Source organism: Coloeus monedula (assembly GCF_965178545.1).
Source record: "Coloeus monedula genome assembly, chromosome: 6".
Classification (NCBI taxonomy): Eukaryota; Metazoa; Chordata; class Aves; order Passeriformes; family Corvidae; genus Coloeus; species Coloeus monedula.
The window spans coordinates 48,682,244-48,700,877 of NC_138786.1; the positions used below are offsets into that span (position 1 = coordinate 48,682,244).

Here is an 18,634-nt window from a genome sequence, read left to right on the forward strand (position 1 = left end):
TACCTATAAATCCTGAAAAAAGGAGGAAGACAGAAAAGCAAGGGTGTGGGCCTTCTCACCTGACCCATATAATTTCCTACTATCTGATTTTGCTTGGAAGCGCCTGATGAGGTCTGGCGAAACCCGATGCTCCAGATAGAAGGGGTTGTACACGTCATAGCGGGGCCACTGGTACACGCCGTGCAGTTCTGCCTTCCGCTCACCGAGCGAGGCTCTGGCTGACTCTGTGGAGCACAAGTAAACATCAAACGCAAGAGTTCCAGACATAACACATGCTGCCTGACTTCATAAGGCAGGCAGAGTGCCTTCAGGGCAAAGGACAAAATATTTCAATATTATCTACTTTGGGTAAAGGGAAAAAAAAGAAAAAGAAAACACACATTCACGTTATGTCAGGTTTCCACAGTGTGTGAGCAAACACTGGAATTAAATTGGCTGTAAAAAACTATGCATACCCTGTCTTGGGGTTTTGCAATAAAAGCCCAAGTAGTTATATACAGAAGGCTCCAAAGACAGACAGCAAGACTGAAGTTAACAGGAAAAGTAGCACCATGGGTACAGAAAACCTCCAATTTATTTAGTTCCCCACCCCCAGCATATTCTTACTGAACTAATGGATCCCCAGACCTTGAGGAAGATCTCGTACAGAAAGATAATGCAGCTTATGACTGCAGTCTCCTTATCTGCTTTCCATGGGAAGTCTGTCCTTGGTAAAGTCACTGGTCCAAAATTACTTGAATTTTTGGCTGAGGCGTAAGTAGACATATCTGAGAATGCTTGAATCCCAGCCCTTTACTCAGCCCATAATCATTTCAGAAAAAACTTGTATGCCTTGGTCAGCAAAATGGTGAAGAACACTGCTGTAGCGTTCTTTACTGCCTGGAGTGAAAAGGAGCCATGTGTAACAGCACATTAGAGAATGGGGCGACCTGGATTCTGCCAAACTCTGATACTTGCTTCCTTCACTTCACCTCCCTGGACTTCAACCTATCTCTTAAAAAGTTCTTTACCCCTCAATAAAGGGCCTTCGGTTCCACAAGTGTGTTGCACCATAAGAGGCAAAATATCACTGCTCAAGAGTCCTCTCCTGCATGTGCTAGTAGTAAAGTAAAAAACTAAAACACTGAGATGGAACATGGGCAGTGATAAAGAACTCAAGTGCAATGGGCTTGAGCATGACGTAAATCAGGATGAACACTAAAAGTCAGGCCACAAAGAATTGCTACACAGCAGATGATGGAAAATCCAGTGTTCCAGACCAGGAGCACACTTCTTCCTGCTAGCTTACTTCTGTGAGAGCATGAGACACACTGGAGTGAGCACTGAAGAGAAAGGCTGCCAGAACTTAATTGCTTTCAGAAGGGTTGCCAAGAGCTTACACTGAGCATGTCCTGTTTCACTAAAGGAAAATGGCCAGATGTGCACAGAAAATGGTGAGGAACTGAGAGCAGAACTTGGACTTCTACAGATATTTAACAACAGTCTAAGAAAAAAGTATTTCAAAGGCATTTTTTGAGTATGCTGGTGCTTTGGCTAATGTGAAGAAAGAACGACAGCACACTTCACTGTACTTAGTAAATCTCCCTAAAAAGTAAACACTGCATTTTTAAACACAACTAATGCAGCTTAAAAAGCTGTACTTCAAAAAATTAGCGTTTATATTTGGAAAGAGAAATGAAAGTTTCCTACTTGACATAAGAGTCACTTCTCAAATATCTGTTCAAACATTTAAAATATTTGCTCAAGAGAGACAATTATGAATAGTCAGGTCATCCTGCCAGAAGATCTACCAGCTTGTACCCTAAGGGCCACTCTGTATACCAGGTCCCTCAGAAATATCAGGAAGCAGAATTCTCAGTGTAGACAAGTCACTGACTGTTAACAGCATGAACAAGGAAAACATTCATCTAAAGACACATCTTCCTTCTCTCTGGAGAACATCCATGCCTCAGAGTCCTTGATGAACTTCTCTGTACAATATCTTGAACTTCTCTGTACAGTATCTTGAGGACAAGATACGATGAGATAAGGCAGAGCCTAAACCTAGACCCAGTAAGGAAGGGGATTATCAGGAGCATGTCCTGCTTTTCCATAGCATATCCAACTATGGATTTACAAGAACTAGCTCCTGAAATAGCAGGCAAGTGGGGGGCTGAGGCTGAGAGATGAGGGGGCATCACATGTTCCACCTCCAGCTCTTTAGTTGCTGTTAATGGCTGGTGAGACATCCCAAATAAAGCCCACTAGAAGTTGGGGCACAGAATGGCCCACCTGTACTGAACAGCTCTGCTAGGCTGCTTAGCTGGGCTATGGTGCCAGTGGTACATGCAACAGTGGGTAGGGAGGAAGTCTGGTAATAGGCCTGCAGGAGCAGGAAAGAAGCAACAGCAGGGACCTAGTGAGAAGAGGGAAGGGTGGGAATAAAACCACACAAAGGCAAAAAAGTTAGTTAGGTAGTACTGCATTAGTTATTATGCAACATATGGTTGACTTCTTTCAGTTATTAGGGTTTTCACCTTCAGAAGGGAAATACAGTCACATGGGACTAAGAATGTACTACCAGCTTATCATATCCTTGAGGCAAAGCAATTCTAGAGGAAACAACGGTTAAGGTATGTCCCTGTGCCAGAATTTTCCCTTACCAAATTGCATGCATCTCCTGGCAGGACTAAGAGCCTAACAATAGCATATGCTCTGTAACTCACGTTAGTGGGACAGGATCCTGTTCTTTTAAAATGCTACCCTGTCTAAATTGCACATACCTCATTTTGGCAGTTTGAGTATGGCAGTAACAGAGGTTGAAGCACAAGACTGCTGTAAAACAAAAAATTAATAGTATCATATGAAACCTCATATCCGGGGATCTGTGCCCCCTGGCCTCCAAAAAGCAGCAAAAAGAGCAGGAAATAGTAGGGACAAAAAATTCAGCCAAGTAGTAGCACAAGCCATCTATTGGCAAAACTTGAAAAGCAAGATGTGTTAGTATGTTAAAACATACCAGAATATTAACCATGAAAACCAGAACACCCTCCTCCTTTTACTTGAATGATCTGGAAGCTGGGGATAAGTTAGGTCTTTCCTTGTCTCCAATAAATTCTTTCTAAAGATTCCATTTCCTTTAAGTGTCTTCCATTACTTTTGAGTATGAGCACTGTGTGCAATCCTCCCATTCAGTTTTATTCATGCAGCATCACAGAGATTCACAGTGGGATGACATAGTTCCCAAAACTTCTCTGTGTGTCCAGAGAGAAAAGAAACAAGCTTCCCAGGCTCCCCAGGGAAGTGGTCACAGCAGCAGCCTGACAGAGTTCAAAAAGTGTTTGGACAATGCTCTCAAGCACATGGTGACTCTTGGGGTGTCCTTTTCAGGGCCAGGAGTTGGACTTGATGATCCTTGTGTGTCCCAACTCAGCATAATCTATGATTCTTTGAAACAAGACCAGGCTTCTAGAAAAGTTCTGCAAACATATGTTTTCAGTAGGAATACTTGACAACTTTCAAGGAGTAGCAAAAGTTAAACAACTATTTCAGCAATACCATCTGTATTTTACCTTTAATCCCTCCAGTATGTGAGATACTAGGAAGGTTTTTCGGCTGTACATAAGCCAATTTGAATGGAGGGACCACAAATGGTACCTCCTGACCATCCAGGGGCAGTTTAGAAAGCAAATAATCCTCTGAACAGCCAACTTGACGCTTCACTGACACAGAAGACAATGGAGGCTTCTCTACAATAGTTGGCTTGCTTGCAGCTACTGCTTCAGATTCCTGCACCATGGAAACTGCTAAAAATAAAGAGCAAGAAAAACAGACAGTACACATGTGCATTAATTTTTGAACAATACTATGAACAGATCTCTTTTATTTAATAATATCTCTGCTTGATACATTACTTAACAGCTGCTAGCATTCAGTTTTACAGCATTCAGGACTAGCACCAGGAAAAGATATTCATCCTCCTGACACCTGTCCTGATCCAAACTCTTTGTTGCCTAAGCTTCTATATTTATAGCTACCTTCCTTTTAAGCGAATTTTCACAAGAGCTACACTTGTATCATAGAAGAGTTCTTTGAACAAATAAGACACCCAAGAAAATCCTAACAGAGTTTAAAATATCCACAGAAAAAAAAAAAAAAAGAAAAAAAGAAAAAAAAAGGAAAAAAAAAACTGCGTTGAATTTCTGAGAGTCTGAAAGATATAAGACCTTTACACAGCCTTGGGTAAAAAAGCTGGCTTTTTTGGACAGTATTCTAGACCGCAAAGAGCAGACTTCAGAGAAGTGTCATTTCTCAGTTCCAATTCATAACACTAACAAGCATGTGTTCAATCTCCAAGTGGAGGTATGGAAAGAATTTGGGATGCTGTAAGAGAAATCAAGTTTATCAGGGTTAACACGGTCACTTTATTAATGGAAAATCTAAGAAAACAGCAAAACTTTTCTTAAATCCTCATTATGTCAGAACTCACTTACTTTCCTTGTTCATGCAGAAACACCATTTACAGCAGGTTTTTATACATTCTGTTGCCATTGTTGTCAGTGTTATAATTTAGAGGGGACCTCAATCAGTGATCCAGTGCAGCTATCAAACCTGAAAAACACAATAAAACAAACCACAGTAGATGGGAGTAACTGAAATCAGAATGCAGTATTATCAGCTATTTAATTTTGGACACAGTCTCAGGATCAGTCAGAAAGTTACTTCAGTCATAAAAGTATTAGAGCCATCAGATTTCTCTCACTGAGACTGATCATTTTTATATAAAAGCACAAGGAAAGAGATAATTTTAACATATGGCATTCAAATACTTTCAGTGATCCACTCAGACAGATCCCTGTCTTTTGGAAACCCTAAAATTCTCCTCATACTTGTGTGTGCCACTGGGCTTTAGAGTTTGCTCAGCTTTACAGCTGTTTTGACATGGTATTGTCAAGTCATTTGCAAGATGTGTTTTTAATTCTGTTTCCCTTGTTCATGTTTCTCCTATCCTCTTTCACCCCCCTACTATTTTCACATACCTCTATATGTGTTTACATTTTTCACTCGACATACTCCATACTTTTAACTTGAAAACAGGCTTTATGAATGATGCCAAAACTGCCTTCTTTGAGAAACTACTGCTATCTCATAATTGTACACACATGAAACTCAAGACCTGGTTTATTATATAATTGTTTGCTGTGCACACAGAAATAGAGCATGCTGACTTTCAGCAAAATAAGAGGCATGTAATCTACAAAAGAAATGAGAACAAGTCTCTAACAGCTGGTTAACGTTTTAAGAACTTTATGACAATGCTAACTGGCCTCATTTAAATGTCTTTATTCATATCCTTATGTTCTCTTTTCAGAGGGACACAGACAGCTGTGTTGCCTCCTGTCCAAAACTTTAGCTAAGTCTAGTCCTTTTACATCTGCTTAAAATACACAAGGTAGAACATATCCAGGACACAATTCTAACTCCACGAAGGTTAGAAGATGCCAAACAGAACATGAACATAGGTTGAAGGGATGGGGAAGACAACAAGTAGGATAGGGGGGGAAAGCACAGAGAAAATATGCAATTTTACCAAAAAATGAAAAATGGACATGTTTGTTATGAGTTATTTCAAATGCAAGAAATTTCTGAAAGCATCTGTGCTCCAACACAGAAACCATTCCCACCTGCAGCTTGGACAGTGCTGTAATTTTCTTTGTATATTAAAAGACAGCTAGAGAAACACAAATTCTATGGAAATAACTATAATGTCCCCCAAATCTTTCTTTCATTAAAAGCTCCTCAAAATTTTGCAGATGTCAAGTGGAGATACTACACCATGGACATTCACCTAACTCAGACACCCTTACTCTGTGCAGAATCCCTCTCAGTACTTGCCTTCATCTTAAAATTGCCCATGAGCGTAAGTACAACATGAGATCTGCATCAAAAATCTTCAGAGGCAATGCCACCAGCTCCAGAACCTGCTCTGCATTTTCACAGAAGCACAAAAGGAGGCATGGGAATTTCTCATTAAATTCTCCATGGTTCTAAGGATCAGATTTTCACTGCTGCTCCTCCCTTGGAGGCACACTCATGATAGCTAAGGCTGCTAATTTACTTTGGGTTCCCTTGCAGTGATTTTCCTTCCCAGCTGTTATCAGTACACAGCTGGAGTTAATATGCTTCACTCTTGTTCACCATGTTTAAACTGGACTGAAACAGCTGCTCTGTTTGCTCTAAGCTTTGCAACAATGGTATCTAAGCCTCAGTGGCAGTTTGCACAGGCAAAACAGACTTTTATCTCAAAATGTCCAGATTGAATTTATTCGCTACTGCTGGTGAAGAAACCAAAATGTTAGTACTGCCCTACTTTCTAGCTACATAAAGTGGAAAAATTTGTTTTTCTGCATCAGAGAAAATTCAGTTAATGGTAGTGAATTGTTTAGCTGGAACCATTAATGTGAGCAAATAAACAAATGGAAATCATCTGTCACAAGCAGCTGCCTTTCCTTCACAGGGGGTGAGTGCCTTACCTAGAAAGAAAGGGCTTCATATGGGTAATGAGGAAAACAGTAATAATGCAGTTCTACACCTTCTGTTCTTCTATCATTAAAAAAGACCATGTTTTTCACAGTAATGCCAAGTCAGCTGTGATACTCTTTAACCATTATCTTTCTTCCCCATTTATCAGTATGCAAATGTTCATATTCATACATTGTTCTTCTATCTGAAGACAAATATAATGCAATTCATCACTGCCTACTGTAAAGAAGAGTAAGGATTACAGATTGTTCTTTAGCAAGGCAATATCAATAGTGAATGCCAAAGTATATAGACACATATCTTAGAGCCTCCATTTCAGTTTTAGCTTAATTATATGAGTTTGAGAAGAAAGTTCCATGAGTAAGAGACTAGAATACTGTTTACCCTTTCTTTAAGCTTAGAAATGTTATGGTTTCAGTGACAAAACTTGCCCTTGGGTCCCTCGACTTACACCACAACCACATTAGCAAAAAAATGACAGCATTTGCTGAGAGACAGGCCATGTGGACACAGTGCTCCCCTGTTCTGCTTAGAGCACTTTGCTTTGTTCATGGAATCCCAACGTGGATGGCCTCAATTACTTTTAAAAGTTTAAATTCACTTAATTAAGCTACAGTGATAAATACTGTTGGTTTTTTTTTGTTTGTTTGTTTGAGCAATCCTGGCAGTAAATTAGATGGCTTGACTCCCAGTTAATATATTTTCTTGTATCTGTACTTTCCAAGCTGCCTACAGTTATTTATACAACTTTCACTGCATGCAAAAGTTTTCTCTTAACCATGTGGGAGAGAAAGAAATTTAGCAGGTTCTGTTGTATATTTTATTAACTGAAAATGAAGAAAAACATTGTACAAGGCTAAGCAAGTATTTCATGACCTTGACAGAAGCTGACATTTCTATCAAAGGTTAAACTTATCCCATATGCCAGATCCTTTTGCTGGTGCTGGCTACCCAAAAATCCTCAGTATATAATTTAACAGTTGTTAAAAGGTTGTACTAACATGAATTTATCTGGGACTATATTCATAAAATAAACCAGAACTATAGAGACATTCGTTAGGTGCACCACCAAATCACAAAGAAATACTGACTTCCCAGCAATGTCATCCATTTTAACAAGAAGTTAAGACTCCTTGACACTATCTCTACTTTTTGGGGTCAGTTTTTGTTAGGCAATATGCACATAACAAGGACATCCTCCATTTCTGAGATTCTAAACTGACAAAAGGATGGGGAGAAAGAGAATTATCCCTCATTTTCAGACAAAAAACAGAGATAGAGAAATCAGTTTGAAGACTGAAGTTGAAGAAGAGGGAACTGAACACAGATCTTGTCACTCTCGTGTAGAATTCTCTCTTTCTTGGTGTTTTTCACCAAATTCAGTAAGCCATTTCATTCCTCTCTTCCCAGTATAAAGCCAAAGTAAGATAAGCAAATGTAACTCAGCCAAAGGACTTCCACACTAAGGCAAAAAGAGAGCCAACCTTATTAGAACATCCTGGAAATGACAGTTTAAAACCTAACCACACACATACACTGAGCCTAGAGAATTATAATCACTATTATTTTAATGGGTTTAGATGGAAAACATAAATTATCTTAATGATTTCCAGATTCCTCTGATAGAAATTTTGACTGAGCTAAAATCAGATAAACAGAGTATCAAAGACTTTAGTTCCAGATGCCTCCAGAACCATTTCAAGACAGAGATGTTTGGAGAAGAAAGTAAATATTTTCAACAACTCATTAAATAAAAAGAACATGATAGAAAACGGATGATTGCAATGTTAAATATTAAAAGCTGAAAGTAGTCTGAAAAGAAATGTCAGGTCTTTACTGCCTTATGACGAAAGGGTGTGTTTTGCAACAAGACTGCAGGCTGCCAATTAATTTTACTGCATTTAGTCACAGCACTGCTCCATAGGAGTTGAACAGGTAACACATTTATAACCACACAATAGAAACAAAGGTGAAATAGCTGTTCTCAAACAGGGAAAGCTGGCTAAACCAGTAGCTTCAAACATTTTGAGATTTATTGCCAGTCATAAATGTATACAACGCATTCTCAGATCTGCATTTTAGAAACATACCACAGCAAAATTCTAGTAACAGTAAGTTCTCACACAGCAGGACGTGTAAAACAAAATATCGGAAATAGGGAGCATCAGTTGTTATAAAGCATTTGGGCCAGATCTTCGAATGACATAAGCGTCTACAACTCCAGGAGCCCCAGCAGAGCCAGGACACTTCGCAACATCTGACGATCTGCACTCTGGAGAAAGTGAGCTCAAGCTTGCTAGTTCACACCTCAGCCAAACACCCCATTTATGATACCTCTTATGCTACCTGTTATGCCACCCTATGACTTTCTGCCTTTTGGATCCAGAAGGTGCAGTCAATCTCAGTCATATAAATCCTTCAGAGAGCAGAACAGCACCAGCTCAGGTCTCCAGATGTTTAACAGAAGCACAGCGCAGCAAAAGCTGCTTCTGGTGCAGGTCAGATGGATTATCTTTTGATGGTGTACATGCTGCTGAAGGCTTAACTTCACAGCCAGCTGTTTTGTGGTTTTGCTTCTAGGGGAGAGCATCTGGGAGCTGTGCACCCCTCTTAACACAGCTCTTCAGCTGAAGAGGGATGGCTGGTGACCACCGTATCTCAAAACTGGCCAACACTAGTAAAACAGCTAAATGGTTTTGAGACATTTGGCGCCAGGTATTTTGCTACTATAGCAGCAAGGAGAGCACACGTACCTACATACACTCACCAAAGACATAAAGCCCATGGTTTAAGAAAAACCAACTATTTTTTGGGGGACTGTAGGCAGGTCTGACTTGTACCGCCCACACAGGAGAGACAGGTACTGCAGGTGGATCTGAGCATGTGGAAAGAGAGGACACAGCTTTTGTTCCCATTCATTATAAACTTCAGCAGTAGCAGGTTGTCTGCAGGAATAAAAAAAAAAGGAAACAAAAAATGTCATGCCAACACACACCTACCAGGTGCATGATAAGAAGCTCCTTTCTATATCTGTTTCTGGAAGAACCCCACAACAGTGATATTTGCAGTAACTCGTGGGTGGGGGGGTGTGTGTACATACACCCTCCTCTGTTTAGAGCCACAACTCTTGGAAGAGCATGAAAACTCTGGAAATTTGCACGCAGATATTATTCCACTTCTTCTGCCTTCCAAGAAAATTAAAATAATGTGAGGCTTTCTCTTTTTTTGTTACTGGAAAGAAAAAGGGATTTCACCCTGAAAGCAGTGGATCACAAAGAAGATGCTGAAATAACACAACAGAAAGAGAGAAGTTATGAGAACACTTTTGAAGGACACAACCAGAAGGGCATTCCTGTGAGAGATACCTTACCAACAGTTCAACAGAAACATAGTGAAGAAATGCAAAACTCTCCCAGTACAGCAAATGAAACAAAGAGTGCAATTACATATTTAAAGCTGAAGAGAAGACCATTCATCGTTAACCTAGTTTAGCTGATGGGGATTTTATGACAGACCATTGCACAGCTTTCCTGGGGCACAGAGGCTCCCAGCGTTGTTTAAGCAGTTATGCAGTTGAATCGGGTAACAGAAATAGATGGTAAAGTGACACTCCATGATGCAAACAAACCACCAACTGCCCAGGCACAGGAAGCACCTTCCCATGCTGGTAAATGATGACACAGCAGCCCACCAGGGGAAGTTTTACGGGTTCCTCTCACTGATCACAAAAACAGGAAACTGAATGGAATAGATCATGGGTCTGAACTGTCATAGTCCTGTGCTGCAACCTCCTCTCATTCACAGTTTGCCAAAGCAGAATTTTTCTTTAGAAGGCCAGAAGACCCATTATGAGCCCTTGTCCCACTCCCCTCAGCTTCTGACACCACTGGATTTCAACCAGTTACGCTTGCACTACACTAAGCAACTTCAGCAGAAAGACATATTTTTATTTCAGAAAATACTCCAACAGCTATTCCTTCACTACCAATACTTTATCTCCAGGAACTATCCACCTCAGACTCAACAATATCACAGGATAATCTAAGGTGAGAAAATATTTCATTAACACTTGAAAGGGCAAGACTGCTCTTGCTCTCAGAGCATTGTATTGACATTCCAAATTGTTACCAGTCCACCCCTGGCTCTGCATTCTTCTGACTGTATTTTGAGCAAGTGAAGGAGGAAGGTGGGAGCCTGCAGACAGCATCTCCGCACTCCCTTTGGTGACGGCCATAGCATTCAGGTAAGATCCTGTTTGCTGGGCTCTCCTACAGGTAACAGTTGCAGGTAAAGTTTAAAACTCTTGTAATCAGCAGGAGTGCTTAATATGTCACTGCTGTCAGTCAGGATGTGACAACTATACAAAAATATTATTTAACTTCAGCAAGCTTCTTTTGAGGGAAAGGAAAGCACCTCAGAGACCAGTTCTTAGCTTGGGTGTTCTCACAGCAGTAACAGCAGAACTCACTGTGAGCCCAAGAGCTGCTCCGCATGTTCTCCTGCCAATGAGGTCTAGCTCTAACTGTACCAGGGCAGAAACTTCTCCTGGAGCAGCCACATCTTCCCACATGGAGTTTTGAGAGAACATGCCATGTCCCACTCCAGCTTTCCCTCCTCCCTCCAGCTTCTCTGCCCAGACAAAGATGATCTAATTTATGTCTCTCCTCATGCAGGCCCTGAGCTGAACCCTAAAGATCACTTGTGCAATCTAGCTGTGGTCTCATTCAGCTCAGCAGCTGCTTCTTCCCAGGGCTCCAGCCTGGAGGAGGCCAAATGGCTTTCAGCACATCTGCACACGCAGCCCAGGCACAGAGCACCACAGTACATCACAAAGAAGAACTAACTGCTCCTGCCTACTTCCCCGAAGAAAAATAAAGCTGAGCAGGTGTGTGTGCTTGAGCTATTGTGCTACAGGAACAACTGCTTCTGCTTTTCAGGCACCCCTTGGAGAAGGGGAACAAACCCTGGCATGAGTACAGGATCCAAAGTTGTCCTTCTGACACGGACCCCAGGGACACCCTGACTCTGCTTCAGCATGATAGCCTTGCACCTGCAGCCCTTAAATACAGATTTAATCCCATCCTACCCCAGTATACAAAACATTAACAATATAATTTACAAGGGCCAAAAGAAAAATTTCCATAAATCTGATCCAGTTTTTCTTGTGTGAGATTTATATTTGAATTAAGAAAGAAACATTATAAATCTATCCCATGATAAAGCTTAAAACTTGGGATTTTAATATGCTGAATCCCCTGTGCTCTGGGCTGTAAAAGTTGATATCATGTTTCTTCCTAATGCTGCATTAGGCAAGTAACCAATTCATCCAATTACTGATCAGACAACACTGTTCCTGTTAACTGAAGATAAATTCACTGACTTGGACAAGAATGTACAATATTGTATGTATTGGGGCAGTAAACACAAAAGAATAAATCCATTATGTTGGACTGCAGACCTTTCTGGATTCAGATGGAAAACAGCAAAGCAAGAGTTGAAGTCAGGACACCAGAAAAGAAAGCTGAAGAGACTAAAATATCTGTTAAAAGAACTTGGCTTTTGATGAGAACATGGAAAGAATTCAACATAAGATAAGTCCTTTGCTCTAAGCAGATTAGGAACAAATCACATCACCAATTGTTACTTTATAATCTAACTTAAAACTTAAGACTTTCTTTATGTATTCTGTGTCAGGTTTTAATCAAATTTTTTTCTCTTTCTGCCGTTAATGCCAAGAAACCACGAAAATAGAACTGTCAGCAGTCCTTCTATAGCTCTGATACCAAAGAAAACTGGAAACATCTGGATTCATTTTTCAACAGGACAGCCAAGAAGAAGGTATTTTAGGCAAGAGCATCTGCCTGTGGAGTTCCCTAACATGGCTAAATGTGTCTAGTTTTGAAAAGATGGCCCTTGGAAACCAGCTCAATGCAACACTGAAAAAGAGCACTAAATGGCATTCAGGACTTCTCAGCCACTGCCATGACCACAGAGCCATACAGAAAACACATGGGTACACATATAACATCCAGACAGCTAATGCAAATGGCTTTTCCTGTATATTTGGGGGGAAAAAAAAAAAAGAAAAGAAGGAAACCCAAGCAGTTTTGCATGGAAAAATAGTTTCACACGAGCAAAGATGGACTATTTCTTTACATATACATGCACGTACACATCTGTTGCATTGTTTTAGGTGAAGCAATTTTTTAATAGTTATTTTGCACATAATTATTATCCTGTTTCATGATGAAAACAAAAAGCCTGTCAATTTTGGAGTTTCCAGTGGGTGAGGATTCCCTGTTCAGCAGCTCTGCTCCATACTGTCACTGTCAAACCAGTTACACAGTGGTGAGAGGAAGCAAACATATAAGCTGTATAAATGAAAGTTAAAAAAACTATGTCTGCGACTAAGAAAGGAAAGGTGATTAAAGTACACTTCATATATGAAAACAGGTTAAATGAATGAATCAAGAACAGGAAATGGGAACTGATCTTAATTAATTCAAATCCAAACCAGAGTGGGAGTATGGCTCTGCAGGGCATGTGTGCTGAGCTCAGGAAGCTGCCTAAACACACACTGAAATAAAAGTCCAGAAGGATACTGCCTTTATAAAGTACAACCATTTATTACTTTTTGCATTAAATCCACCCAGACCAGGGACCCAGAACTGCTTTAACAGCCCCAGCAGTGCCTCTTGGAGAGCTGTACTGGCTGGAGTTGTTGGCAGCTGCGCAGGCAGATGAGTGGTAACCAGGCACTGTGTAACAGAGGCATTTTTCAAGGAGTTTGCTCAGACACTGGGAGAAAGCAGAAATCAAAACTGTCTCAATTTAATGGCAGTATCTAAGATTCCAGTCATTATTGGCCAAATGCTGCTACAACTCTGGGACATGGTGTTGGGGCTCTGCTCCCTTCTGAGAAGGCAGAGGTCCTGAGAGCAGAAGTTGGCAGCATGAAGCTACCATTCCCTGTTTTCCCTTAGGACAGAATTGTTTAACAACACAGTGAACAATAGCTACACCATAAATGTATGGAGTTTTTAAAAATCTTACTGAGTTTAAATCAACACTCTTCCAAAGAGATTTTGGGCCCATGATTTCACACATTGGTGAAACTAGATCTGGAAGTACGTGTACCACTGAACAGAATGAAAGCCAGAGTAATTTAGGCAGATGTTCTGTGTTTTATTAAGGCTTCATGGAAGAAATTTTTTTGCAACTCTGGTCACTACTGAGAAGACAGAGAACCTGAACGGGAAAATCAGATAGTTCCCAATCTAGAGGCCAAGAACTCCCTTCTGCAAAAGTAAATCATGGAGAAAAAAAACCCAACAAACCCAACACAGAATTAAAAGTTTTAGAATTTCCCCCTATTGCAAAATGAAACTGGTCTTGATAATGTTTTGTTGTCACTTAGGAGTGCTAAACAACAGAATTTCTTTCAGAAACAGGAGACACAACTTGCTTTTGCATCAGTTGACCACCAACCACAAAGGCACTGCTCAAGTGACTTTCAACCCTTGTCCTGACTAATCCTCCTCTCTGCATGGCAGGCACTTTACGTATTGCAAGACGTACAGGCACATCGGACTGACTGCAGGCCTGAACTTTATGAAGAGAATTCTGCCACAGCCTCGCCATTTCTCTGCCCTCTCCAGCCCCTGTCAAGCCCTGGTCAAGGGCTGGGCCATCTCTGGCCACATGAACCACCTGGCCCCACTTCAACAAGCAGGGTGGGCAAAGCCACATGCCCAGAGGCATGGGCACTCTGCGGGAGAGAGAGGTTGCATTCCTGTGGGAAGAAGGGGCCCTCCCACACCTCTGATGATGAGGCTGTCCCACAAAAGCCAGGCAGCCTTCGGCTCTCCATGCTTCAGCCAAAGCTGAGGCACTACACGTGTGCATCCCTGTACTCCCAGCACACTCTGTGGATGAGGCCGCAGGGGCTCCGGGGCCCAGCGCGGTGCCCAGGGGAGCTGCGCCGGGAGCCAGGCCCCCCCTGCCCAGGCTGCAGCACCCCGCACCAGTCCACCTCCAGCTTCCAGGCTCCAAAGCATAGGTGCTAAATTAATGGAGTGCCATGGAGGTTTCAGTCACTGGGACACGGTCCTTCTAGACTGCTTTTTTTGGATTTCAAAGCTGCTTTAATCACCAAAGGAGCATCTCCAGAACTCACTCTTCAGGCCATTGCAGTGACCACAAGGCCTCCATTAGCTTTCAAGACCATCAATAGCCTTAATTTGCAACCTAATTATCTGTTTTCTCACATTTAAGTCTGGCTATTAGATCACTGGAAAACAAAGATTCAAAACAAAATCACCAGAGTACAATTTACAGGAAAGATAAGCATCAGATTGACGACATAATTTTCTTTTGGCAGTGAATTAGTGCCAACTTCAGCTACAATGACAGGCAAACAAATACTAAGCTTAAGACAAGTATCCTCACTAATTCTGCATGGTTTGATGTATTAAGATCATCAAAAAAATTTAATGGAACACAGAGAAGCTCAAGAAAACCCAGGTTCTGAACCTCTTCCCACAAGGCTTCTCAGTTTAGATGTGAAGATCCATCCTGGCTGCAAAACGCTATCAACCTAACTTCTCTCTGCAGAAGCAATCTTTCTGATGGAGCCTGAACAGCATTACTAAATAGAATGACAACACGGCTTAACTCAGAGACTGTTCTGCTTCAAGTTAGAGCTTGCTCTGCCTTTCACTTTAAAGAGACGAGATCTTAAGTTCTCTGCTGACAGAGATTGGATGTTGTCCTACTTAGATGAGAGAGAATATTTACCAGATTTAAGGTATCTTGGGAGATAACAAATCCGAGTAAACAAAGCCATTCTTTCATAAAATTAAACAAGAGTCCAGAGAGGGGAGCAGTATGTCAGGATATGCATCACATAAAATTCACCAAATGAAGTAAGTAGCATCTTAATCAAGCAAAAAACTTCAATGTTCCACCAAAGTGTAATTCTGGTATAAGCCACAGCAGGTAGGACAGACATGAAGACAGATGGCCTAAGCTAGCCAAAGCCTGACTTCCTAGTTGAGGCTGTCCTGATAAGGCAGGTCCTCTGGCTCTGCCCACCACACATGCTGCATCTGCCTGTCCCAAACTTGCTTAAAGGGCTGGCTGCTACTGGAGGGGCTGTTCAACTCTGCCTTGCCAATAGCCATTCCTGTAGGGCCCAGTAAACATGCAGCTGCACAGTGAGTTGGCCCAGCTCACTGATTAGATACAAAATTAAATGACCAAAATAAACAAACCTTTTTTTTTCCCTTAAAAAAAAAAAAAAAAAAAAAAGTAGTTTTCCAACTCTCCTGTGGTAGACTGCACAAGGTGGGGTCAGAATGCAGTGGGGAAAATGGGGGACAGAGCAGGACTGCCCATTTCACAGCCAAGCCCCAATTCTGGGGAGTGCACTTAGAGTAACTTACAACTGAAACTAACCCACCCACGAACACGATCAATGGAGGCTGAGTGAAAAGCAAACCAGCAGATACTAAACAAGTGACAAAACAAACAAGCAAAATAACTAAGTCTGAGGTTTAGGACAAAGAAAAAGAGACCAGTGCCTAAACTTTTTTTCCAACATTGTAAATTAACAGCCTACACACATGACTGACTGAACAATCCTGCCCACGTTCATTCTTTCCACAGCATAAGAATAAAGAGGAATGAATCACCTGGGGATCCATCATCTCAATTAAATGCAGGGGAGGGCAGTGGAATTCATGTGACATTTGTGGAGTCCAACATACCCTCTGGGTGCAGCATTTTTATGTAGGTGTCATTTTATAAGTATTGGCAAGAATCAAGGGACACTTTAGTAATAAATATATTCTCTTGAAATTAAATATTGCTTAACCACATGTATTCTGCAAATATATATTTTAATATTTAGCATACAGTTGGAAAAAACACTAGAAATTAAACTTCCCCACTCCTGGATTCATGCCCTAGCCACCGAGTTGTAAGATTACAGCTCACCTAATGAACATAATGAAAGCAAGGTGAAACAGTTTCATAAGTAAGAAGCCAGAGACCACCAGCCCAGAACAGCACAAAGGTTTATGGGTCTAGCACTCTCTTGAGAAACGAAAGATGCAAATTCAGAACTTAATTCTTCACATCTGTCTAACAGCTATACACAAAACCTAGAAAGAACAGGAACGGGGGGAAAAAAGCATGGCAATGTATTCCCCTGCATGGTTTTTAAGTAGTCCTGATCCCCTGATATGTAATCTAAAGACACTTGGGCTCTCCAAGAATAACTTATCAAGGTACACCTCGCTTCTGGATGCCGGGACAGCTTGGACACCCAACTAAGCAACACTGTAAAAACTAAAGGCACATAAAGCAGCAAAACTCAATGCATTCAGCAAGTATCACTGGGAAAAACCTGAGCCTGCTGAGATCAGAAACTGAGGGTTAGGACTGCAAGGGTCCAGCTCCAAGGTGTGGGTGCTCACAGGATCGTTTAGATGGGAAGGCTGTGGCCCAATGGACATCCCGAGATCTTGTTCTTCTCCTGCACAATTACAGCAGCACTGACTGGAAGTGTGCATTGTAGGAATGGTCATAATATCGACCTTTTCATTCTTATCTAGAGAAATGCATCACATGAGACACCGTGCATGTTTCCACATCAAAGGAGAGTTGCAAGACAGCTTAATTAAAGATGGCATTTATTTCAGACTGCTGTTTAATAACCAGAGTGATGTGAAACAGCCAGGAATCCAGCTTCATGGTATGCATTCAACAACAGTGAACAGAACAGCTTGAAACGGCTTACAGTTATACCTGCTGCTTTAGCAGTGCTCTTGGATACAGCAGGATACAACTTCAGTAAATATAATGTGTTTTCAGATGCTAATTGCATCCCATACAGGGGGAAACTGTTTAGCTATATTCACAACTTCCTTTGGAGTTTTGGCTAAACCATATCTCTAATTACTTGAAGTGTTCCTAACGAAGATGATCTAATTAGCTGCTGCTGGCCTGTGACAACACTTAACTGTTAATTTCACACAGAACATTTAAATTTTACAAGGCCATTTTCACACAGCAAAAACTGTTCTAGGTACAACTGAACCTCGGACCAAATTTATATGAAGATTTAATGCCCCAGTACTTCAAAACAGTTACTACTTTTCTACCTGCCTAGATTTCCCAAAGCCTGCCGCTCGATAGGAAGCAGAGACGCCCGGCCGCACACGGCCGCCTCTGCCGGGGCAGCTCCCGCTGCCCGCACCTGCCCTGCCCGCACCCGCGCTGCCCTCCCCGCGGCCCCCGGTCCCGCCCTGGCCCCCCGCTGCCGCTGCCCGGCCCGGTACCTGCCTGGAGGGCGCCGCCGCCGCCCCTCTGCCCGCTGGAGCTGCTCCGGGACAGGGCTGTCGCCTGCCGCTCTCCCCGCTCCTTCCGTGCCGCTCCTTCCGTGCCGCCCGGCCCCCGCCTGCCCTCACAGCCGGGCACTGCCGCCCCGCCGCCCGCTCGGCCCGCCAGGTGCGCCCCCGCCGCGCTTACTCACCGCGCCCTATCGCGGAGGGGGAGTTTCCTCGGCCGCCTGGGACTCTCCCTCCTCACCAGAGCTTCTCGCTAGGGCAGACTTACCTCTCAATGGCTGCCCGTAACTCTTCTTTGGCGCTTGCTGGACCATGACACCTGCAAAGTCGGTGCCGGAGCTGCGCCTCGCTTTGCTAGAAGCACAACCAGGCTTCTGTTTTAGAGAGAAAAAGCGATTTTTTCATGGTTTACAATGTTCTCAGAAAACTGCATGTCCAGTTGGAATATGGGTCCGTGTTAAGCTAAGCTTTACACGGACACGTGAGAAAGCCCCTGCCACGAGAGTGCCCCGTTTGTAGGGTAATTTAGGGATAACACACAGATGATTGGTTCAGAACTTTCAGCAGGAAATTCTGGTTTGGAAATTTCCTTGCAGGAAGGAAAAGTTCTGTGAGATTCAAGGTGGTCTCTCCTCGATTCTAGTGTTTGATAACTGGAAGTGCTAAAATATCCCAAGAGGCAAATATGAGTAAAAGTGGGGGCTGGATTAGTAGGAAAAAGGGTGTATTTCCCCAAATAAATGTTCTTTACAGTCTGAGAG

General features: G+C 42.2%; 1 protein-coding gene across 3 annotated transcripts in view; it reads right to left on the reverse strand.

Moving 5' to 3' along the window:
• TC2N (tandem C2 domains, nuclear) overlaps window positions 1–17,944 on the reverse strand; it is a 32,879-nt gene extending 14,935 nt beyond the window's left edge. The window contains exons 1-4 of one of the 3 annotated variants that reach the window (XM_082284320.1): window positions 17,865–17,944; window positions 4,473–4,590; window positions 3,552–3,782; window positions 60–224 (exon numbers count right to left, since the gene is read on the reverse strand). In XM_082284320.1, the coding sequence (XP_082140446.1) occupies window positions 60–224; window positions 3,552–3,782; window positions 4,473–4,530 (454 nt within the window). In that variant the 5' untranslated portion in view covers window positions 4,531–4,590; window positions 17,865–17,944. Of the gene's footprint in view, window positions 1–59; window positions 225–3,551; window positions 3,786–4,472; window positions 4,591–9,275; window positions 9,583–17,864 lie in introns of those variants that run through there. The other 2 variants (XM_082284318.1, XM_082284319.1) reach the window with 2 other exon arrangements.
• Between the last annotated feature and the right edge of the window lie 690 nt (window positions 17,945–18,634).